This window comes from Strongylocentrotus purpuratus, unplaced genomic scaffold, assembly GCF_000002235.5.
Source record: "Strongylocentrotus purpuratus isolate Spur 01 unplaced genomic scaffold, Spur_5.0 spur5_scaffold_1, whole genome shotgun sequence".
Lineage (NCBI taxonomy): Eukaryota > Metazoa > Echinodermata > Echinoidea > Camarodonta > Strongylocentrotidae > Strongylocentrotus > Strongylocentrotus purpuratus.
Genome location: NW_022145594.1, coordinates 24,205,556 through 24,229,930, shown reverse-complemented (window position 1 = coordinate 24,229,930; position 24,375 = coordinate 24,205,556). Strand labels below are relative to the sequence as shown.

Below are 24,375 nucleotides of genomic sequence, written 5' to 3'. Positions count from 1 at the left end.
ATAACTGATAGCCAAGCCATTGCTAATGCAATCAATCATCACTTTACTGACATCTCAGCAAACGTTCCCCCATTAGACTTACAACAACTACCAGCGTATCAGCCCATAAACCCTTCAAGTGTCATGGAGATTCATCCATGGAAAGTGTACTGTGAGCTGAAAAAGACACCAATGGGTGCTCGACCATCCCTGCTGCCATGGATCAGTAGCTTTCTTCATGGACGAGAACAGATGACAAGATACAACGGAGTACTTTCATCTTCCCTTACTCCAGTTGGAGGTGTACCCCAGGGTACTCGCCTTGGGCCAGCAATTTTCCTAGCGTTGATTAATGACGCATTGACAGACGCAGCAGGTATATCCAGATGGAAATACGTCGATGACATAACCTTCGCAGAAAGCCGCAGACGAGGGTCTTGCAACATGATGCCCTCCACCTTAACGCTGTTCTATCAATGGTGTTTAGATAACGGTCTACGCATCAACTCGTCAAAGTGCAAATCGATGAGAGTGTCCTTCTCACGGACCGAACTTCCACCTTTGCATCTTGAGCTAGATGATACAACTCTGCAGGAAGTGAAAGAGCTCAAGCTTCTGGGTGTCATACTGCAGCATAACCTACGTTGGGACAGCCACGTTCGTGATATCACAGGAAGGGCATCGCGAAAATTCTACATTATTCGGGCCCTAAAGCGTTATCGCGCTCCTGTGGAAGATCTACTCACAATTTACACGTGCTACATTCGACCTGTGCTTGAGTACTGTGTTCCAGTTTGGAATTCATCCATTACATCTGAACAGGCCAATGATATCGAGAGAGTCCAGAGGAGAGCCCTCCGTATTATTTTTCATGATCGATTCCACAGCTATGAACATGCCCTCAAGATTTCAGGTCTACAATCCCTCTCTGACAGAAGGGAACATCTGTGCCTAAGGTTCGCAGAATCGCTATACAAGCACTTTCGCGACTGGCTTCCAGAGATGCAGAGCACGAATCGACGATTGAGACACAGTGATAGATTGAGAGACTTTAAATGCCGAACAGAAAGACTGAGACACAGCACTCTTCCTTACTTGGTAAGGACTCTGAACGAACATTTTTTCTGATGCCAATAATTTTGTATGTCTGATATTCACCTTGCTGTAATATAAAATGTAATGTGGGGAGTATTTGCCAGTAATTGTGCAATAGGTATTTAATCATTGAATTTTTAAATCAATTTTTTCAATTATTTCATATCTAATTGTGATTTAAAATGTATATTAATAGCATTGAATTTTAAAGAACGAGTAATACTTGAATATTAATGAATTAACACCGAACACCTAGTACTTAGCCAATAGGTATTTAATCATTGAATTTTTAAATCAATTTTTTCAATTATTTCATATTTAATTGTGATTTAAAATGTATAGTAATAGCATTGAATTTTAAAGAACGAGTAATACCTGAATATTAATGAATTCACACCGAACACCTAGTATTTAGCCAGTGCAATATGTTTATTTTAATATTTTTATTATCAACAAATTTGAATATTCTTCGCGAATTTGCAATGTAATTCACTTTATTTCTTAATCCATCATGAAATCCAATTTCAAGATTTCCAATATGTTTTACCAATGACAAAAAATCAACCCTTCGGCATGCCATATTCGTAATAGTAATGGTTTTAATGATTAATTTCAATAGTATATTTTTAGAATGTTTCAAGTTAAGAATTTCATACTTATTAATTGAAATTAATGATAGTTGCCATTATAATTGTCATTTGTTCACTTTTATTTGAATTTCAATGTTGATTGCCTAGACTGTTTTAATATATTATTGTATAATTGCTTTTATCATGTATATACATTGTAAACTTTTGTAACCATTGCAATTCAGTCTTTGGACTGCGAGAATGGATAATTATCAATAAAATCCTTCAATCAATCAATCAAAATCATATTCAATTGGTTTTCGACATTTGGACATTATTTTTGATGCTCTTTTGGAAAATGAAGAATAAAATTGAGAAATTCTAAAAAATGGATTTGTATGATGTCACAGCTTCGGTACTCTATATTGCGAATAATAATACCACAGGGAGTACGTGGAGAAACGTAGCAAGAAAATTACATATACCTTGTTTTATGGTAATATTACGTGTAAGTTCTAACTTTATCTTTTCAGTCATGTTTAATAATCCGTAACCGTATTTCTTCCAGATGATATACATCCACTTGTATTTTGCTTTGCCAGTGTTGTTGCAAACATACATAATCAAGCTGTATTATTATATGATAAAGGTTTAATGTTGTGCCTTCTGTAATTTTCAGTATGATCATCAACTAACCATTTGTATTCCTCCAATTATTGCTTTGCAGGCTTTGTCTTCTTTGCTATATACATATAAGGCTTTGTGATAACTTTTATCAATTTTTTTCTGTCATATCAATGCACTCTTGAGTAGTATCTATCAAAATATACTGTCCATTAAATGCGAAGGACTAGAGTAAAGCTTGTTCATCCAACGTTTCTCCTCCTCCTCCTCCTTCCCTTCCTTCTTCTGTAAACTGCACTATCATCCACCAGGCACGTATCATGTTCATTTAGTACATGTCGATGTGGTCAACATAGCCATAATCAGCTTGCCTTTTTACTGAATTTCTTTGACACTGTTGTGCTGCATGTTTTTGTCAGTAGTTATAGAGTGAAATCCATTATGTTTTCTGTTGTAAGATTGTAAACAGTTTTACAGATTTGCTGTAATTGTCTATGACTGGTTTGTAACTGTGAAAGGGATTCATATATTGAATAAGCTACAAATCCTTGCACCTAAGCATCATTCATTATGCATTAACAATCATTTTGGGAAAAATTGGCACCCCATCTAAAGCAGTTCAGCATGCGAAGGTTCCATTATTTAATCTTTAAAACAAAATCTGAAGAAACAGTCACTTTTATACAAGATTGAATAGAAAATATACCCAAATTTTGGTTTGTGACACCAACTTTTAAGTAATACATACATGTATAAGATAGTTATTTTGGAAGTTTCATCATTATTTGATTATAAACATGGATGAGTTAATAGAAATATATTGAATTAAAATTTAATGATCAGCTAGAAATGAAAGAAAGGTATGGAGCAAAGTAAGTATACTGCAAGTATGATTGTACATCTATATGTACATGTATGCATATAGTTGGCTATCTTTGTATCTTCATGACCACTTTAGTTTTACCCATATATTCATCTCGAGTCATTCCACTGCTTCCATGCTTTCTCTCTTCCATGGTCATTCAGTTGTCATTTCTCTCCCTCTCACTGTGTCCCACAGAGAGTCTTCCGGATTAATGGATGATCACTGACACCACGGACCATACACGCTAGATGGGAGGACAAGTACTGCCATGGTTGCTGCCATTTTTTAAATCTCACACTCACACATGATTTGTAAACCTGTTTTTTAGTTTGACTTCATACATCCGGGTGGGGAGGGGGAGGGGGTGTCACATTGAGCACCATACATCATCCGCGTACATCACTTTTTGAAATGTTCCCTAAATGAGGGTCGAATCCTAGAGTAGTTTTGATCCTATACTGTACATGTTAAAGATGTTCATGTGTGGGTATATAGTTGTTCATGAAGTAGGCAACTTGGTGATCACTACATAACACTGAGCCAACGGGTAATACACTCCATTGCGTATGTCTGTGTGCTGCCCTCTATAAACCCATGCATGAGCAACTTTAAGAGGTTTACTTAACAAGACGTTTTATAGTTCCCTGGGAGTGTATTTAAATTACTTATGTCTTTGTACAAGAAATGCTTAAAGCTCATAGTTTGACTATAATATAGCAACTTAGAGATGTTTACTACATGTATTATATGTCACGCTGCATTAAATCCTTTCTTTGTTATTGTGTTTTAATTTTTAGTTTAGGCTAGGGATTTTTTTTCGGACCAATGGGATATAAATGTATGCAGGGCTACATTACCTGCCAACCTGCCAAATGTTCTGATTTAATGGGAATGTTCTGATTTAATTGGAATATTCTGAATGACCAAATATTTGTTATTTATTTCTTTATTTATGGCTTGTTTTACCATGTGCCACGATTTGAGAGTTTGCGTATTGCGTGTGTTGAATGGCTGCACGATCAAGCGAATTTGTATTCGATTTATTGTACAGATTTACCGTGTATAGCCAGTAACACTGCTACAAATGCCGTAGACAATGGAAATTCGGAAAGACAATGGAAAAACGGAGATCCGGCATACAAACGCATCGTTCGTACAAACCTTTGTGACCGTAGCTCAACTGTCAGAGTTTGGTTAACCAGAGCCCATATCATTTCATTTTGTTTTGCCCAAATTGCTTTAGCTTCGGGCCCAGAGCCCCGCTAAGGGTACACATTTCTTATTTTTTTTATTGTTGGCTGATATGGGTGAGCAGAATAAGTATAGGGTTGTGCTATGTTAATATTTTGACTGCAATATACTTGTATACAATAATTTGATATTGCAATTATATACAGTTTATCATTTTTTTTAATTGGTTTGTGCAATTGACTAATGTAGCCTCTTACCATGCAGAGGCAATGCTTTGATTTAAATTGTTTTAATCTAATTATTTAGTAGTTTACCCTTTATATATAAATTACAGGTGTAAAAAGAGGGAAACCTCAGGCCTACTAACACTTTACAATGTTTGATGTTGTGTAAATGGTCTTTCTCATTTGACATGTTATTTATTCCAAATTTACCTTGTCATGTTATAAAGAGTGAAAATGTTATTTCAAATTGTACCCATGGGAATAAATTTATTAAATTTCAAACAGGTCAAGAGCTAGTAGCCCTACAGGCAATTTATATCAATATTGAGCAATGTGAGTTCATGGCTGTGCGGTGCAGCAAATTCTCTTTATAAACGTATATTGCTTCATGTCATTTTCTTTATCATTTTACAAATTTCTTTTTTACCATTGTAACATGTGAAAGATTTTCAAAAGTGAATATTGCTTTTTTTAAGGTCAAGTCAGTGGTATTTGGTCATTGTCTTGCCCCATACATTACCAAGTGGCATTTATAGCGTTTACACACACCTGTCAGTGTTGTGCTGTTTGTCATTATTAAATTTACCTTTCGAGATGGAATCTAAATTATTTTCTACCCCTCATTTGGTTAATATTTCACTTTAAGAGGGAAAAATGGTACAACAGCTTCAGATTGCTTGTATCTTCCTATTTTTCATCTAAAACCAAAGAAATCTGACAAAGTCTTTTTAGGGCTTACCAATTAAAACTACATGAGCTTTTACATACAATTCATGAGATACAGCAGCACGTATACTAACACTTTTGATATTATTGGTAATGTATGGGACAAAACAGCCTGGACTTGTTCTTTATCCGAAATGTGGCGTATATAAATGATGTGTATGTTATTGTAACCTTGATTTTGATGGATATATTATGAGACGAAGAAATCTATTGCAAGAATGACTAATTATTTTGCTACTCAACTGTAAATAGTACTTATTATTGAGCAAATAAAACTGAAGTTGAATTATATTAAAAGTCTCAGTTGTTCAAGTGTACATCCATGCCTAATTCTGTTTTCTGTTCTTGAAAAATGCTACGAGTATGTGAGAGAATTGTTCTGATTAATGGTATAAAATATGTATGCACAAATAAACCTATAGCAAATTAGTGACCCCATCCCCTTCTTTCTATCTCTGTCTTGTGTTCTTTCTATAATTTTCTCACCTTTCTTTAAAGGTAATACAAAGTTTTGGGTAATTTTGAAAATTGGGTGGATAGTGATTCTTTACAATTTTGATATATTTGGATGCCCCTGGGGATGTATTGTAAGCTCTAGAAAATTTAGGCCCTAAAACAATTCTGCTTCCGAGACAAATTTGATGTAAGAATTTACCGGTGCTCCCGGTAAATTTTGATACATTTCAAATGGCGCTTATACGGCCGTAAAATGGTGATATAGAATTTCCAAACGTGAATGGTACAATCGGTCGATTTTAGTCAAGAAACATTGTTTTATAGCTTAATTAATGTCTTGACCTTGAGAGGGAGCTATACAACAAAAAGAGTTTATTATTGAAAATTGTATAACTTTAGACTCGATTTCAACTACGACAACGATCACTGAATATTGTAGGATCGCATATGCTTCCAATATGTTCGTTGAACCAATTCATGACCCCATACCAAAACTTTGTATTATTACCTTAAAGCTCTCTCCGCTCTCTCTCTCTCTCTCTCTAATTCTCTCTTCTCGATCAAGCTTTCTCTCTTTCCGATTGTTTATCTCCCATGCTTTCTCTCTCTCTCTCTCTCGATCTATATGCCTCTCCCTCTCATTTCGTTCCTGTTCATGTACCAAAAGCTGTAGCTCTATAATATTGATCATCAAACTTGGATACACTGTTTATTTTTATTGGGGGGGGGGGGCGGGGTAAAAACCATTTCTGGTCTTCTTTATTTCCTCATAATATAATCGTTTTCACATGTTCAGCATTTGCCTCCATTTCTGGAGGGATATACATGGTTTTCTAATATTTTCTTCTATCTGGAAACGATAATTCAATAGGTAAAACAAAATATAAAGAAATCTCTGTTTTCTTTTATTTTTAAATTCTTTTCCAACAAAGCTTTTTTTGAATACTGAAAAGTGCATAATTAAAAATAATATCAACATCTTTTTTCCTCTTTGAATTAAAATCGATACCAAACAATAGATGACGTGGTTCGAAATTAAAATTAGACACAAAATATTTCTTTATATTCTTTTCAACTTCGATCTTTACAAAACTTGATGACTTCATATACAAGAAAAGAACATATGCATACAATCACCTGGTTGATTACAATAATAACATTGCTCAGGGGCATTTACTTTCCATATTTTAAACCAATTATTTGGCATTGCCAAAATATTGTACATGAACTTGAAAGTAAAATTGATCAGTAAACTGTCTTTTATACATTTTAGCTTAAATATCCAATCTTCCGACCATGCGAGTGAATACATTCAATATTTTGTTCTCCACCTTTTTTCAAATTTGGTTTTCCTTTTTTAAAGAATAATAATAGATTATACTAGTTCCAAAACTGTTTTTTTTTTAAATAATATCAAATGTGAATGGAAACGCAAATTCCAAAGCGCATGCTCTAATTGACATTGAACAAACGCATGACATATGTTATGTCCAAAAATTGCTACTTTGTGATCCTAGCCCTCTATCTCTTCGTACAATAAGGTTTATGGCTATATAGGCTACGAATTTGTTCTCCTTTTCAATTGTACGATTTAAAGACACTGTTGGCTCAACTAATGGAAGAAATCTATTTGTTGACAAGTATTTATTTTACTTGTTGTCAAATAAAGACAGCCACCATCCAACTTTACAACCATGCGGGTATTTTGAGCAACGTTTCTGGAAACCATGTCAAGTAATTATTGTTATCTAAAGAGCGCGTACTGTTTTTAAAGTTGAGCAACTGAATCAAACCTTTCTGGTGATATGGCGCCCAATATCACACAATTATTAATAAGAAAAAAAATTCTGTTACAGATATGTAGAACTGTGTATTAGAAAGAAGACATAGGATGGAAACGGTTATTTAAAATTATACACTGACGGATCTAAACTAGACGACAAAAGCGCTGAAGCTGCTTTTTATATACCAGAATTGGGCATAACAATAAGTTATGTTTTCATTCAAACATAATATAGTTGCATGACCCTGGAGAGGCTTGAAGATTGTAAGAATATCAGTTGTTTTCTTAACAGATTCATTAATTGTCAGCAGTTCAAAATACGTACCCTTGTTGCACGATATTTGGTACAAAATTTCTAAAAAAATAGATAAATAATTGGATACCATCCCATTGCGGTGTTCGAGGAAACGAAATAGCAGACAATCTCGCCAAAAAAGGAGCGCTGAAAGAAAACATAGAAAAATTAGAACTAGACATTTTATACATTAAGGAAGAGTTGACAAACCACATGTCTTCAGTTTATAAAGAAATCTGGCAATTTCATGCAATGGGAGTCCTCATGCATTAAAATCATGGAAGACAATTTTGGCGAATTTAGCCAAATGTCACACAAAAAACGAATTCAAGGAATTAATAGAAAAAAGGAGTAATAATATACATCAGTTGAGACTAGGGAAATGCAAATTAAATTATTATCAGCACATTATTAATCAACATGAATTAGGACTATATTAATTGTAATTAGGTTTCAGCGGAAACTATAGGAATGCAAGAAATGATGAAAGAGAAAAAGGGAATGAATGCAAAGACGATTAGGATTTAGTAAAATTATTAGGGAATTTAACCGATTTTAGAGTCCTCTTATTATATTAAAGCTATAACAGATTTGACGTGTTCGTATAGATAGTGCGTTTTCCTTTGTGAGTATATGATTATGATTGAAATGTTTGAAAATCATTGAGGATGCATCTTTAAAATGCACGACTATAATGGTGAAGGGAAATTAAATATAATTAATATTGCACAGTAGCACTTCGCTAAGTCAGGTGAGCCAACTCTTAACTCGAAAACATGAGTCTGGAAAGTCAGACTATAATGGTGAAGGGAAATTAAATATAATTAATATTGCACAGTAGCACTTCGCTAAGTCAGGTGAGCCATATCTTAACTCGAAAACATGAGTCTGGAAAGGCAGAACCCCCCCCCCCCCCCCGCCACCACCACCAGTAAAAATGTGCCTTGAGATCAAGTACGAAAAGATAAAAGCACCAAAGGCGCAGATAATCTGTCAAGATTGAAGAGCGCCATCTAGACGCCAACAACAACAACAACTAGGCTATGGGGTTGTTGATTAATTTTGTCGACAAGTTGATGACATGTGTTGTGCGCGATATATCCTAGCTAGATAGAGTAGACTGAGAGCCGATATATATCCCCATTTTTATCAATATAATCTGTCAGAGCTAGAGTGAAGTACTACAACGGACAAGACACGTACAGCACGTTGATTAATACCTTTTTCCTTCCCCAGTGCAGCGACAAGGCTCCCCGCTCACTTGTGATCAGTCTCCAGTCTGTGGGATCGATGCTGCCCGTAGCTCCGGGGCGGGCCTGGGCTCGCAGCTGCGAGCTACCCACTCGTAGAAACCTGAGAACCGTACTCAAGTCAGGGGCACATCTCTCTCGCAGCTCTGCTCTGTACTGGCTCTGCATTTTCTGGTAAAGTTGCTGCCCTGGTGAGTTTACTTTAAAACGTTACCGGAAGTGTTTTTCTACAAGAAGAAGAATTGAGTTATAACTGAGAGTTTAGAGTAATTTAGAGTGTTTCTGGGGGCCATAAGGCATAACCCATGAATTGTGGGAATTAGGTCCACAAACTTAGGCTGGAAAAAATTAAACAAAAAATACTGGCCCCACACCCCTGGGGACTTTTTTTTTTTTACAAAAAGATGTCAATGATGGAGGGGAGGGGGAGGGGGGATCCAGGGGGACCCTCAAGATATTAATTAAGCTAAAAAACAATGTTTCTTGACTAAATGGACCGATTTGCTATTCCTGAATGGAAATTATATATCACAACTACATATTCTGAGATTTTCATGGTCGCAGCTACCATCGTACGACCGTAGGCGCTTTATGATATTAATCAAAATTTACTGGGAGCACGCCACAGGTAAATTTTTATATTCAATTTTTCTCGAAAAATAAAGTGTTTTAGGGGCTAAAATTTCTAGTGCTTATAATACATCCACAGGGGCATCCAAATATATCAAAATTGTAGAGAATCACTATCCACCCAATTTTCAAAATTTCCCAAAACTTTGTAATACCTTAGAGGTGCCAAAACATGGGTTGGTCGGTTGGAATTTCTTTTTGGTGACTTTAAAAAAAAAAATTCTCCCTCTTTGGGCTGATATTTCTAAGTTTTGAATGGTTTAAACTTTTTTAAATGCAGACCGTAGATTTCAAGAATTTTTGGTCGGTCGCAAAGGGCAATACAACATCTTTTTTTTAAAGCCTGAGGGTGGACCTGAACTTTTCCTTTGAATCCTTTATACCTCATGTCATTTGTAATTTGGTCTCGTTGACACAGGCTAGCCACGATCTCTATTGGTCTTCCTGAAGAAGGACAGATGTGAGGAAAACGACATGTCTAGCAGGGATGTAAGTATTGAGCAACTTTTCATTTTATATTTCCACAAAGATTCACATTTACCTTAAGATTAATCACTTGATTTACAGATGTGTTGTGGTCGAGTGGTTAAGTCTCCGGACTGTGAACCACAAGGTACAGGTTCAAATTCCTTCCACAACGCTAAAGTCCTTTTGCAAGATGTTAATCTGCATTTGACACACTCCATCCAGGTGAGGTGAATATTAAATGAGTACCTGGTACCTGTACTAAGATTATTCCTTGAAATGCACCATGTGCTGCATGATAAGGCCTAAAATAAAAACTTGTTGCATTGCCCTTTGGGTGCCAAAACATGGGTCGGTCGGTCAGAAAAAGTTTTTTTTTTGTCGCCCTCTTTGGGCCAATATTTTCCAATTTTTATTGCTTTAATGCATGTGTTTCAACGTCATCATACATGTATATCTTTTTCACCTCATAATCATCCATGGTTTGCACGAGTGAGAATTTTGTAATAATTTGATTTTATGCATTTATATCCCATTTACACAAACAAAATTACATATTTTTGTAATCATTAATAAAAAAAATCTAAAAAACGGTTTAAATTTTTTTTTTTTAAATGCCGACCGTAGATTTTCAGATTTGTGGGTTGGTTGCAAAGGGCAATGCAACAAGTTTTTATTTTAGGCCTTATGGCTACTGAGCTACATGTATATTAGCCGGCATGATAATTCCAAAGCTCTTTGGAAGTGCATTGGGACGTTGTATCATACATATACAGGGCACAAAATTATGCACTAGATACAAGCAAGATCCTTATAATTATATCATTACATTTCATTTCTTGCAGATTCATACCAAGTAACCATGGCTACCGACGAAGGCTCAAATTATACTCTTCTTATGAACTCTGATCTTGCATCTGAAGAATGGGAGCTGTATGAAGCATGTGGACTATCAGAAACAACGGAACTTCCTATTGAGTCCCGTGCTGTCATTGAGGATCCCTTGGACTGCATCCCGTCAATAACTAACCCCAATTCTGAAACTCAGGTCGTAGATGCAATAGGGCTTGACCATGTCTATCAAAGAAACAGCAGCGATGCCGCCCCAACCGTGACGGAATGTCAACCAGGTTTGGAAAGTCCTACATGTATTTCCTTACCAGAACTGCCGAAACTAAGTAATCCAAAACCTGCTCTAGATGACCCTATCAACAGACCTGTGGGCAGTATGTCCTCAACAAAGTCCTTGAGCTTCTTGCTCGATCACACATATTCAGCACAACCTTCAAAGAAACCACCTTCAAAGCAACAACCTTCAAAGAAACTTCCCATGTGCGAGTTGTGTAGGCCTAGGACTTTTTTTTCAAATCGCCTTGTACTTACGGAACATTACAAATGGCATCTTTTTGAAGATGCCAATGTTGGTGTCCAAAAGCCATCTATCCAGTGCCTACTAGAGCAAACTACAGGGGGCATCAAGCAGACTAGCGAGGTTGATTCTCAGCTACATATCATGGCGAATGCTCCTAAAGAAACCAGCATTAGTCCTCAAGTGAGGCCATCTACCCTGTGCCTGCAGAAGGTACGGAAAGCTGCTCAAGACACAAATGGAATCTTGCAGAGTAGCAAGAAAAACGTTTTTGATCAGTTGCAGCAGACCCAATCTACAGAGAACATCAAGCAGATTAGCGAGAAGACTGATTCTCAGCTTCATACCACGGCAAATGTATTTGATGAAACCACATGCCTACTAAAGCAACCAACAGAGAGCATTGGGAAGACTACAGAGGGTACTTCTCAGTCACTTCTTTTATGTGATCTGTTAGGGGCGGATAAACAGCATCCCGTTACACGCGTTTATCACACTTCTATAAACAAGACAGCTCTTAGAGATGACCACAAAACTAACATACTTGGAAATATTTTCCGTTGCATTTGGTGCAAGAAATTTTTCAGCCAGTTTGAGAGCTTTAAACAGCACAAGTGCAAGAAGAAATCTGGCAAGGCCAACCCTTGTGCACTGATAAATACATATTTGTGTGAGTATTGTGGAGTTTCTTTTGCACGGCATGGCAACTTCATGAAGCACATAGTCCTGCACAAACAGACACAATCTATAGTGAACATTAAGCAGACTAGCAAGAACACTGATTCTCGGCCACATGCCATTGAGAGTGTGCTTCAAGAACCCGATGTTAGTCCTCCAGTGAAGCCATCTATCCTGTGCCTGCAGAAGGTAAGGAGAGCTGCTCAGAAGCAATCCGCCCTGTCTCTACTGAAGCGGTCAAAAGAGATCATTAAGTGGACTAGCAAGAACACTAATTCTCGACCACATGCCATAGAGAGTGTGCTTCAAGAACCCAATGTTAGTCCTCCAGTGAAGCCATCTATCCTGTGCCTGCAGAAGGTAAGGAGAGCTGCTCAAGACACAGATGGAATCTTGCAGAGTAGCCAGAAAAACTTTTTTGATCAGTTGCAGCAGTCCCAATCTATAGTGAACATCAAGCAGACTATCCAGAACACTAATTCTCGATCACCTGCCATAGAGGGTGTGCTTCAAGAACCCGATGTTAGTCCTCAGAAGCAATCCGTCCTGTCTCTACTAAAGCAGTCAAAAGAGATCGTTAAGCAGACTGGCGTGAAGGGGGATTCTCAGGGGCATCAGCAGCAACGCTTGTTTACTCTGTCTGGACCTGATTACGTTCCTGAAGACAAGATGGCTCTTAAAAATAATAACACATCTTGTACGATTGGAAAGCATCCTCAATGCTCATGGTGCAAGAAGTATTTTGCCCGCCAAGTTTGGTTTGAACAGCACATGTGCAAGATGAATTCTTTCTGGGGCAACTCCAATTCAAGGACACATATTAAACATTTGTGTGAAAATTGTGGTTATTTTGTTAAACTTCCTGACAACTACACCAAGCACTCGGCCCTGCATAGGTGTAAGGAACTCGACGGATGTAGCCCTGTACTGGATTCCGCTGCCACATCTGATGCTAATCCTAAGACCAGTAATTCAAGCAACAGAATAACACCCTTTCGGTGTTTAACATGCAGTAAAGCTTTTGCATTTGAGAGTCAGCTCCTGCAGCACGAAAAGTTGCACCGTCGTCGTAGATATTTGTGTGAATATTGTGGGTTATTTATTAAACTTTCTAACAACTACACCAAGCAATTGGCCCTGCATAGGTGTATGAAACTCGGCAGATGTAGCCCTGTACTGGATTCCGCAGCCACATCTGATGCTATACCTGAGACCAGTAATTCCTATAACAGAACAACACCCTTTCAGTGTTCAACATGCAGTAAAGCTTTTGCATTTGGGAGTCAACTCCTGAGGCACCAAAATTTGCACCGTCTTGAAAGTCGACGTCCTGTTCCAAAGCGAGAACGGTCAGATTCGGAGAGCGGTGATGAGAGCTTTGGAAATACAGTGAAGAAGGTACAGAGTGGAAAGGAAGGCAGCAGAGGAGAGGAAAGATTTGGATGGAAGTTCAGGATAAAAGAACCTGATGTTGAAACAGGCAGTGGGACTAGGAAAAGAGGAGCTGGTGGGAAAGGAAATCTGCAAGAGGGTCCCAAATCAGCACCTAGGTGGGGCGGGAAGGCTCGTACAAAGGGAAAGGTCAAGCACTTTTTTTGTAGAGCTTGTGATAAAGGGTTCTATCATCCGTGGCAGCTGAGGAAACATAAGGCTTTACATACAGAGTTAAGCTGTAATAAGTGCAATGGGTTGGTGTTCTCATCGAGTTCGGAATTAAATAATCATTTGTTTATCGGTTTACATAATGAGCAGGTACAGTCTGCAAGACATGAGAAGCGTGGTTCCGAGGCATCAGCACCTCAAGGGGACACTGAACCTTCAACACCTAAAGAACTGGAGTCTGTACAAAGTGGACATCCTAAAGGAAGAATGATTTCCTCAGTGGCCACTGGGCTGAAGTCTGTCCAGAGTGGAAAATCTAGAACAAGCTCAATGTCCAAAAAAGTTGACCTTGCCTCAAGTGGACAATCGAAAGGAAGAACAAAGACACTGCCGGACAAAAAATTGAAGTCTGTTCAAAGTCGGCATCGTAATGGAAGCAACAAGTCCTCTAAAGACAAGAAAATTAAGTCTGTACAACATGGACATTCAACAACAACAAAAGAATTCTCCTCAAGGACCAAATATTCAGAGTGCTCACAAAGTGGGCAACCAGTTGTAAGTGCTGCAGAACCTTTGGTTAGCGCAGTAGGAACAAAACCTATTCATTGTGATCAATGTGGTAAAGAATTCTTGCAACTCTGCAAACTGAATTTTCACAAGTTGAAATGTAGGGAGTTCAACTGCGACAAGTGCGAGGGCTTGACCTTTTCATCCAATGCAGAATTGAAGAGCCATATGCTTGGACACACGAACAAATTCAAATGTCCCAAGTGTGGTGCCCAGTTTGCCTCTCAGAAGCTTTTGACAAATCACACTGCAAGACATTCTGATCTGGTCCCAAACATATGTGATGTATGCGAGCTTGCCTTTAACTCCTTGAAAGCCTTAAAGATGCACAAAATTATGTACCATTTTTGACAACTTCGAGATGAAAGTGCAACTTGAAAGACAGAAAAGTGCAAAGAATTCCAAAGGAAAGAGATAGCATGTAAACAATTAGAAATAAAGAAGAAAGAGCAATAGAAAGAGATCTTTTAAGAGGTAACAACCAAGATGTCCGTCTAACTCACAAAGTGGCACCCACAACCTCTTTCTGTGTTTAAGGTTGGAGGTAATGGTTTTACAGGGCGTCTCAGAGAAAAAAAGGTTTCAAAGTTTACAGGTTTAGAAAAGTCTCCCCACATAATTATGGATAGTTATGGTCCCTTCTGTCAAATGACATCAATAGTAAAGAGAGCCTAATCTATCCAGAGCTTTTGATAATTTCCTGAAAAGGTTTTGAAATGTATGTTATGATATACTTGTTCCATTTGTAAACTTTGCTGAGACACACTGTATAAACATTTGGGACCTCTCTAAGTTTGTTCAGTGAAAGAATGTATTTCTTGGTAACGCGGACGTGTTATTGGATTCTTTCCAGACGAGGGAATTAAAGAAATCATACACTTTTAAAAACTCAAAATATTTTTAGGTCTGACTATGATTAAAGATAATTTATATCTTGCACATGTACGACACTTTCTCCTGCCTCAATTGCTCCACAGTAATTTCCTACATACTAAGTTAATTCCTAACTTCAACTTTTGACCCAATACCCTAACCCTATACCCTTAACCAAACCTGAAACCCAAATTCTACCCTAACACTAATCTACTTCTTTTGACAATCCATAGCTCGGATCTGTTTTTTCAAGAGCAAATGTTGGAACACCTATCGATAAACCTTCATCCACATAATATATCTACTGATGAATGACATGGGCACTGTTTCATTAAAAAACTTGGTATCAGCAACAAGTTGCAATAATTGCGATGAGGTACTGAAATCATTGCATTCCATTGGCTGTGAGCAATTAATTAGAGAAAGGCAATAGATAACACTGATAGGAAGTTTAATGAAACGGTGCCCTAGTACTTTATTGATTTATGTATTTAAAAAGGTCTATCCTTGGGCTAATGCATTTTGACCCAAAAAATTATGGAGAGATTTGACAGTTTTTTCATAATATGAAGATGATCGCTATCTAACAAAAATAAATTTGCAACTTTGTCACAAATTATTGATGTCAATTCCTCACTTCTTTCCAAAAGTTCTGTATAAATGTTGGTACTTCACAGATTCACAGTGAGTTCTTCCCCAGCAAATCTTAAAGTAAAATACATGTACATTATCTACTGGAATGTATATGCATGTACTATTGAGCAAATTAATAAACCTTATACAAATCAATAAGATGCAAATGATCATGAATTTATTTTACAGAGAGAGAGAGAGAGAGATGGGGGCAAAAATGACTGTCATATTTTACCAAGAGAAGGAGAGAGTTGGAAAAGAAAATCACATTTGTTTTACCAACAGAGAAAAGGGTTGGAGCAGGAAGATCAAATGACAGAAAGAGAGTGAGCTGAGATAAAGCTAGTAGTGTCGCTTCATACTCTGAAAGTCTTACCCCCTCCCCAATCACGTACTACTCATGTAGCAGGGAGCAGGGGCAGATCTGGGGGGGGGGGGCGGTTTAACTACCCTCCCCCCCCCCCCCCCCACTTGGGCGGCCAAGTGAAAAAAGGAAAACGTTGCAATGTTTGGGAAATCCTGGATCCACCACTGGGTCAAACCCCCCCCCCCCCCCCCCCCCCCCCTGGTCAAAAACCTATAGATCCGCGCCCCTGGAGAGTAATAGAAAATAGAGGCGCCTGCAGATGGGAATAAGAAATAGACTCGGGGGAGGGGAGGGAGAAACGGTAGAGTGGACGGTTCCCGAGACTGATAGTATATACATTTTTATGTCGAAATGCAATAACTCGATTATTAAAAGCAATTATACAAAATCTAAAAATAAATTTTCTTTATCTGAATTATTGGGCAAATGGCGCGCCATAGCGTGCTTGTCGTCGTGCGTGACGCGTACGTAGATTGATCGAGGGCGCCACCTACATTATGAGAAAGGAGGTGCAAAGTCGGCAGAAGTCTTGCTAGAATTACCGGAAACTCGAGTAAAATTTCATAAACGAAACTGGTAAATTTGATTTCATTGTTATTTTTCATCAATATTGAGTTGTTAATATGTATGATAACAGTTTAGTACGGTAGCTGCAGCAGGTTTTACAAAATATTACGTGAATATACTGCAGTAGCTAGGCTCGATCACACATAGCTGCATTACTATCCTCGCTGTGTATTAAAAGCTGTGCTATTGATTCTCAACATTTCAAACACCACTGTACAAAACTGAACTGATTTCACTCGAAATTGGTACTTTAGTGACAATTGATGACACCTAAATAGCAGTAAAATACAAATTTTTCAACTTTCTGATGTTAGAAAGAATAATTTAAAATTTTAAATTGTGAGTCTAATGTCAAACTTTCCGATCAGCCGGATCGGCATGATTATGTGTATTTGTGTGTTGTGAGTGTATTGACTATTCATGTACCGAATGCTGCCTATTATTACACGTAGTGCAGTGCTAGAGGTCAATACACATTATCATTGACTCTCTATGCTTTGCTGTGGAGTACATGTTTCTATTGTCAAATTTGCCGATTAGCCACATTGGTTCTATTGTGTGTGTGGTGTGTGTACCTGCCTCTACATGTGTAGCTCTCATGAAGTATGCAGTGCTAGAGGTCTCTATGCTTTGCTGGAGTGTGTGTACAGGCACTCCAGTCATTGCTAATGCGTATTGACCTCTAGCGTTGTATACTTGTCGAGAGGCAGCAATTCACACAATACACACACTGCACATATATTGCTAACAATGAATACGATGTGGCTGATCGGCAAGTATGACAGACTCACGATATAAATATTCTTTCTAACATCGGCAAGTTGAAAATATTATATTTTACTGTTATTTAGTCGTCATTAATTGTCACCAAAGTACCGATTTTAAGTGAAATCGGTTGAGTTTTGTACAGGTACAGGTAGGTCTAGACGTGGAGTTTGAAATGTTGAGAATCAATAGAACAGTAACTTTGTAACATTGTTCAGATGAGAGATAGTGGTGCTAAGGTAGTGACTTCATCAATGCTAGATGTACAATTAAAGATAATCTGAAAATTTGAGCGAAAACGGACCGTTATTCATGGTACAAATTGGGAAAAACTGATTCGATCGATTCCTTAATTCTCCCAACTAGTCTAGACCCTATATTATTACAATTTAATTACATTTTACGTGAATGGAAATCTCACAAAGCAATAAAAAGGCTCTAGAGTCTACATTCCATTCCAGACATTTAAGTGTTGACAGATTTTTTATAGCCTGTTTTTATGTCTTTTTTTTTCATGGAAAAACGGTTGGGAAAATTCAAAAATGGTTGGGAGAATTTAGATTCAGAAGCGCCGCACATCGACGCCCGTTCGAAAACCTGTTGAACTTTGTTAAAAATCTTCATATTGCGTGAATTAATTTCGGATTTGGGGCATCGTAGTTGGATAATCCATACATACAAACATAATTTTACGTGTTTTGCATCCTGATTCAACAGATTTGTGAAATCAACCATCACAATGTTACTAAGTACCTTAATACACAGCCAGGATCAAGGGTGTCGATTTGTATCCGTGGTTGGGGGGGGGGGGGGGGGGGGGGGGGGGGGTGGGGGGATGATAGGTGCCAAAATATTTTCGGCAATGGATCAAAGTAATCACGAGGTAGTGAGCACGCGAAGCGCGGTCCCTAGGGGGTTGCGTGCAGGGAGGGGGAGTTTTCACTAAATTATTAGAGAAAGAAGACGATTCGTTGGACCGTTCTCGACTCTTAATCCTTGTTTGAATCAAGTTCCCCTTCCTCCGCGCGTAACGCGGAAGCTCTGACGTTTCATTAGATTATTAAAGACAGAAGACGATTCGATGTACCATTCTCAACTCTTAATCCTTGCTTGAATCAAGTTCCCCTTCCTCCGCGCATAGCGCGGAAGCTCTGACGTTACATCAGATTATTACAGAAAGAAGACGATTCGATGTACCATTCTCGACCCTTAATCCTTAATGTTTGAATCAAGTTCCACTTCCCCTTCTGACGTTTCATTAGATTATTAAAGAAAGAAGACGATCCTATGTACCATTCTCGTCTCTTAATCCTTGTCTGAATTCATTTTCGCCCATTCCTGCGCGAAGCGCGGAAGCTTTCACATTAGAGAAAGAAGACGATTTGTTGTATCGTATCCTTCATGAACTCAGTTCCCCCCTACCGTTTTTAACGTTTCAATAAATTATTACTCTTAATCCTTGTCTGTATTCATTTTTCGCCCATTCCGTGCTTAGCGCGGAAGCTTTCACGTTTCATTAAACTATTCGTAAAAGAAGCCGCTTCGTTGTATCGTGTACTTTGACGTTTCATTTGATTATTACGCTTACATGTAATTCACGTCTGAATTCAGTTGCCCCCTAACAGCTTTGCCCTTTTCACTGAATTATTAGAGAAAGAAGACGATTCGTTGTACTGTTCTCTATATTAATCCTTGTCTGAATTCAGTTTCGCCACTGAAAATAATTTGTGTTACAAATAAGTTGTGACATAATAATCTTTCTCCAAAAATGAAAAATCTTTTAGGAAATATCAGGAAATAAAATGACTGAAAAATACAAAAATAAAGATACAATGACGTGAATTTTAAAAAGGGTGAACGAAAACAACATAACAACTAGAGAACTATTTTATAAGTCATACTAATGTCCAAAAATCTTTCTCCTTGTCTCCAATCTCATCAAAAAATCGTCACAGAGTTCATCTATGTTTACACTGTCCAGGATTGTCTGATGTGCATTGCATATTGCTATTTTTGCGCTTCGCGCTTAACATTTAGCTCGTTGCTTTTTGATGCTGCGTCTTTGCATTTGGCGCACTGCATTTCTATGATGCTGTTGAATGAACAAATTGAATAAATTCATCAATTCCTGATGAAGCCGTATGAGCGAGAATTCAATTTATTCTTGTCTTATTTACTTCGTATATATGTATGTATTATGAAAATGAGATAGCAAAATGTGTATATTGATGGTCATCTTGCGAGTAATAACCATCAACTACTCTCATCGGGCTCTCATCCTTAATTTTTCTCTTTATTTTTTTTTGTTTTTTGATGGTGAATTATTTGGGGGGGGGGGGATGATTGTACAGGCCATCCCCCCACCTGAAATATTGGGGGGATATATCCCCCCCATCCCCCCCCCCCCATCCCCCCCCCCCCCCCCCCCCCCCCCCCCCCCCCCCCCCCCCCCCCCCGGGATCGACACCCATGGCCAGGATAGTAATGCAGCTATATTATGTGTGGCCAAGATAAGATACATTCAGTAGCCATTTTAATAAGCACCACATGTATCACTACCCTTTTCCATCTTTTAATAAGAATGAGCGCCGTTTTCCTCTATATAACGCAAATTCTTTTGTTACCACATATTGTGTACTTTTGCTTACCCATGCAGTTTGTGTAAATGAATTCATGTGCATCGCCATCGTCATGATGGCATAGAGGATATATGATCTTGAGGAAGAGCTAAGATAATGGCTGTGATGATTATTCTGATGTTAATAAAAATAATAATGATGATGTATTGATGTTGATGATGATAATGATAATTATAATAATGCTACTACCGTAATAATAATGAAAATGATAATCAAAAGAAGAAGAAGTTCTAAGAGGATGGGTAAGAGTGAACTTAGTAATGCTAGGAAAAGGAAGAAGTACATTTTTCAAACTTTGTTTATATGTTTTTCTTCATTTGATCCAGGAATCAGTGGAGCACACAAACAAGACCAAAGCAGATATAATCCAACCAAGGATAATTAAAATCTTAAAGAAAATGGACCCCTTACAACCATCTCAATCCCAAAAGGAATTCCTCTCTGTTGCTGGTTTAATTGGTTGTTCGAACATCGTTGAAATTCAGACGGTGTCCGAGATAGAAGTCCTTGGGAGCAGTAAGAATGTCGGAACTCCTAGCCATGAAACTAAATTCCAGTGCAGTGCATGCGCAAAGGCTTTTAGGCTTGAGAGTCAACTCCTACGACACAAGAATACACATCGTGGCGACAGTCGCAGACCCGTCGTAGAGTTACTGCCACCATACATGTATACCTCCTTAATCGATGAGATTTCTGAAAATTCAGAGAGGCCAAGAAAGAAAGCTAAGAAGGAAGGGAGCGATAATGAGGAAACTGTGGGTTGGAGATTCAAAATACTTGGACGTAGAAGAGACAGGAGAGGAGTAACTGGTGTGAGAGGAAATCAGCAAGAGGGTCCCAAATCAGCACCTGGATGGGGCAGGGAGTCTACCAGTTCCACCAAAGATCTGACAGCCACAGAGGATCTGACAGCTGGACATACGGAACAGGATCCAGAAACGTCAGCACTGAAGAGAAGGGCCAAGGATGTAAACTCGGTTAAAAGTGGGCAATTGAGTAGTCTTGTGTCAGCACCTGAGATCAGCCCTGCGAAGGACAGCCGCTTTCCTTGTGGTCTCTGCAGTGAAAGGTTCTCAAGCAGTGCTAAGCTGAAGAAGCACATGTTCGTACATTCAGGCTTCAGCTGCGATGAATGTGGCGGGTTGGCATTTGCATCCAATGCTGCACTGAGGAGACATTTGCTCGTTCATTCTGAGAAACCAAAGAAGAGTCAAGATGCCACATCATCAGCAACAAAAAAGAGTACCAAGTCTCCTTCATTCCAGAAGCCAAAGAAGGGTCGAGATGCCACATCATCAGCAACAAAAAAGAGAACCAAGTCCCTTTCAAAATCCAAGGATTCAAAATCTCTACAAAAAGGGCAACCAAGTGCTGTAGCTCCTAAACGTGCAATAGGTGCGGGAGTGCAATGGGGTGTTTTTCCATGTAATCACTGTGATAAGGTGTTTTCACGCCCTAATCAGCTCAAATTTCATATGATCGCACATTCAAACGTCAGCTGTGTATTATGTGATGGGTTGACATTCACATCAAATGAAGAATTTAGAAGGCATTTGATTACACACTCTGGCCAGCGGTGGTCCTTGAAACGAGAAAAGGATTATTCTCAATCATTGACATCTAATGGAAACACAGAGTCCCCCAAAAAGTCAGTCAAAAAGCGTATTCATTGTAGTGTGTGTAAGAAGTCTTTTGCTCGTCCCTGTTACCTTAGGAAGCACATGGTTGTGAGTGATTGTGCATCCAAGAAGGCTCTGAAGGCTGCCAGACGTAAGAAATACAGTCCTAAATCGTCAGGGGCAGAAGGAAAGCATGAGTCCCCCCAAAAGGAAGTCAAAGAGCGTATTTATTGTAGTTTGTGTGATAAAGGGTTCTCTCGTCCACAGCGCCTTTGGAAACATATGGTTGTACATGGCTACATATCCGATAAGCCTGCAGAGACTCTGAGAAGTAAGGAAATAGGCCCTAGGTCATCATCACCTAAAGAAAGCATTAATTCCTCACCATCTAAAGAGCACAAGTCTGTGAAAAGTGGGCAGACTAAAAGAAGCAACAAGTCCTCAACATCCAACAAACCGCTGCCTGTACCAAGTAGACAACCTAAAGGAAGAACAAAGTCTTCAACAGCCAAAGAACTGATGCCTGCGCCAAGTAGGCAAGCTAAGAAGAGCAAGAAGCCCTTGGCTGACAAAGGACAAATGCCTGTAGCAAGTGGGCAAGTAAATATCAATGCCTCAGGACCTGTGGGAAGTGTCGTCGAGGACAAACCCTTTCCATGTATCCTGTGTAGTAAGAAGTTCTCTAAGCTATCGCAGCTCAGGATCCACAAGGCCTCTGTGCATTCAGACTACAACTGCGACCGATGCGACGGGTTGTCATTCCCTTCCAGAGAGCAGTTGAGTAGCCATATGCTTATACATGCCATGCAGTTGAAATGCCCCCTGTGCGACGCCATGTATTCCTCTCAAAACACCTTGTTGGAGCACATTGCCACTCACTCCGATCCTGTCCTTCTTATATGTGAGATATGTTCATCTACCTTTCACTCGCTCAAGTCCTTGAAAATGCACCAAATTATGGATCACTCTCAATCGATATTGATAAATACCATTGAAACTCAGGAAAAGGAGAAGAGAGAACTTGTTAAAAAGAAAAGGAAGAAGCAAAGGAAAAAGTACAACCAAACTGTACTTGAAAAAATACCAGGTTATTAGGTTCACATCAGGGATTGGGTGAGGCAAAGTCTCACTGCAAGTGTTTCCTTTTTTTTTCTTTCTTCCCCTTGGGCCTACCAACATGGTCAGAGGTCTTTTACCAGATCCGCCCTCTTAGGCTCTTTGGAATATGAAGTGATAAACTGCAGCATGATTTTTTTCTTTCTTTTCATAACTTGTCAGTGTATAGTACCGGTAAACGTGCACAGCAAAGAGTCAGAGGTCTGAAGATTATTCACTAAGCTCTGTGTTATAAAATACTGGTACAGAAATGTTAAGTCTTATATTCAATTTAATATGCAATTTATTTTTTAATTGCAGCAGTTTACCATGCTATAATCCATAAAAGCTACCTCTAAAAACTGAAAACTGCTGAAGTGGGACCCAAGTCTGACTTGGCCGGGTTCTGCATGTGCCCTTTTTCTATGCGCACAGCCGCACACATACCGGTACGTCGTACCTGCCAACATTTGAAAATAAGAATTAGGAATTTTTAGCACAGTATGCCTTCAAAAATAAGAATAAGAATGGCAATACGTGGTAAATCTGTACCAAAAAGCGAATACAAATTTTCTGCTTATTCATCCAGCCATTCAACGAACGCAATACGCTCACTCTCACATCGAGGCAGATGATAAAACAAATTTTGAAAAATTGAAATATTCTGAATTTTCAGGTCTTAAAACTCTATTAATTAAAAAAAATTCTGGATTTTTCGTAAGGGTTGGCAGGTATGATACGTGTGTGTTGAGTAGTCTACCATTACTTACAAGTCACTTTTATGTTAGTTTTGAAAGTACATGTATATCAAAAATTGCAAAATCTCTTTACAGATTAAATATTTGAAGCCCATATTTTGAATAAACATGCATGTAGTGGACATACAAAACAATATTTTCATGGCTATTGGTTTCCTAAACTGGATTTTTGTTTGTAAATATTTTAGTATATATATATTGCTTATGTTCTACTCGTATGGACGAGTGTTGTTTACAGTTGAAACCCCAATAATTATAATTTATAAATTAAAGAATCTACCTTTCATTTTGAAAAGAATCGTTGCACAGTATTGATTTGTACAGAGGTGATAAGCTTGAGAGATAATAGCGAGTGGGGTAATGCAACGTTTGCTCGTCGACAAATTTTCTAGGCTTTATTTTGTCACAGATGTAGGGCTAGAATTTGGTATGGATTGAAGTAGGACATTGATTGAGGAGCAATTGTAGGTTAAGCAAGTTTCATATAATCAGGGATTTTACGATGGCTTGGAAGGAGGAAAACGAGACGGAGGAAGATAATGGAGTGGTAGTTAACAAGGGAAAAGACAGAGAAAAGAAAAGTTGCGTGGTACCTGAAGGAGAATGAGAGAGGAAGATCGAGGATAGATGATTATGAAAGGAGAAAAGAGACTGATTAAGATGAAAGTAAAAGAGTGGAAAGTAAGATGGT

General features: G+C 38.4%; 3 protein-coding genes across 11 annotated transcripts in view; all 3 read left to right on the top strand.

The window, feature by feature from the left end:
- LOC763356 (glucose-6-phosphate exchanger SLC37A2) overlaps positions 1–3,472 on the top strand; it is a 37,106-nt gene extending 33,634 nt beyond the window's left edge. For all 9 annotated transcript variants that reach the window (XR_004062654.1, XR_004062653.1, XR_004062655.1 and 6 more), the window contains one exon: positions 3,328–3,472. Coding sequence is in view for 3 of the 9 variants with exons in the window: in XM_030977870.1 (XP_030833730.1) it covers positions 3,328–3,358 (31 nt within the window). In the remaining 6 variants the exon portion in view is untranslated. The remainder of the gene's footprint in view (positions 1–3,327) is intronic.
- Positions 3,473–10,112: 6,640 nt separating this feature from the next.
- On the top strand, positions 10,113–16,030 carry LOC115920992 (zinc finger protein 62 homolog). Its single transcript, XM_030977864.1, has 2 exons — positions 10,113–10,176; positions 10,998–16,030. Exon 2 carries the CDS (start codon positions 11,015–11,017, stop codon positions 14,717–14,719), a length of 3,705 nt encoding a protein of 1,234 aa, XP_030833724.1. The 5' UTR covers positions 10,113–10,176; positions 10,998–11,014; the 3' UTR covers positions 14,720–16,030.
- A 697-nt stretch (positions 16,031–16,727) lies between these two features.
- On the top strand, positions 16,728–23,132 carry LOC100893127 (zinc finger protein 91). Its single transcript, XM_030977863.1, has 2 exons — positions 16,728–16,817; positions 20,539–23,132. The coding sequence occupies exon 2, from the start codon at positions 20,611–20,613 to the stop codon at positions 22,924–22,926; it is 2,316 nt and encodes a 771-aa protein (XP_030833723.1). The 5' UTR covers positions 16,728–16,817; positions 20,539–20,610; the 3' UTR covers positions 22,927–23,132.
- The last annotated feature ends 1,243 nt before the right edge of the window (positions 23,133–24,375 follow it).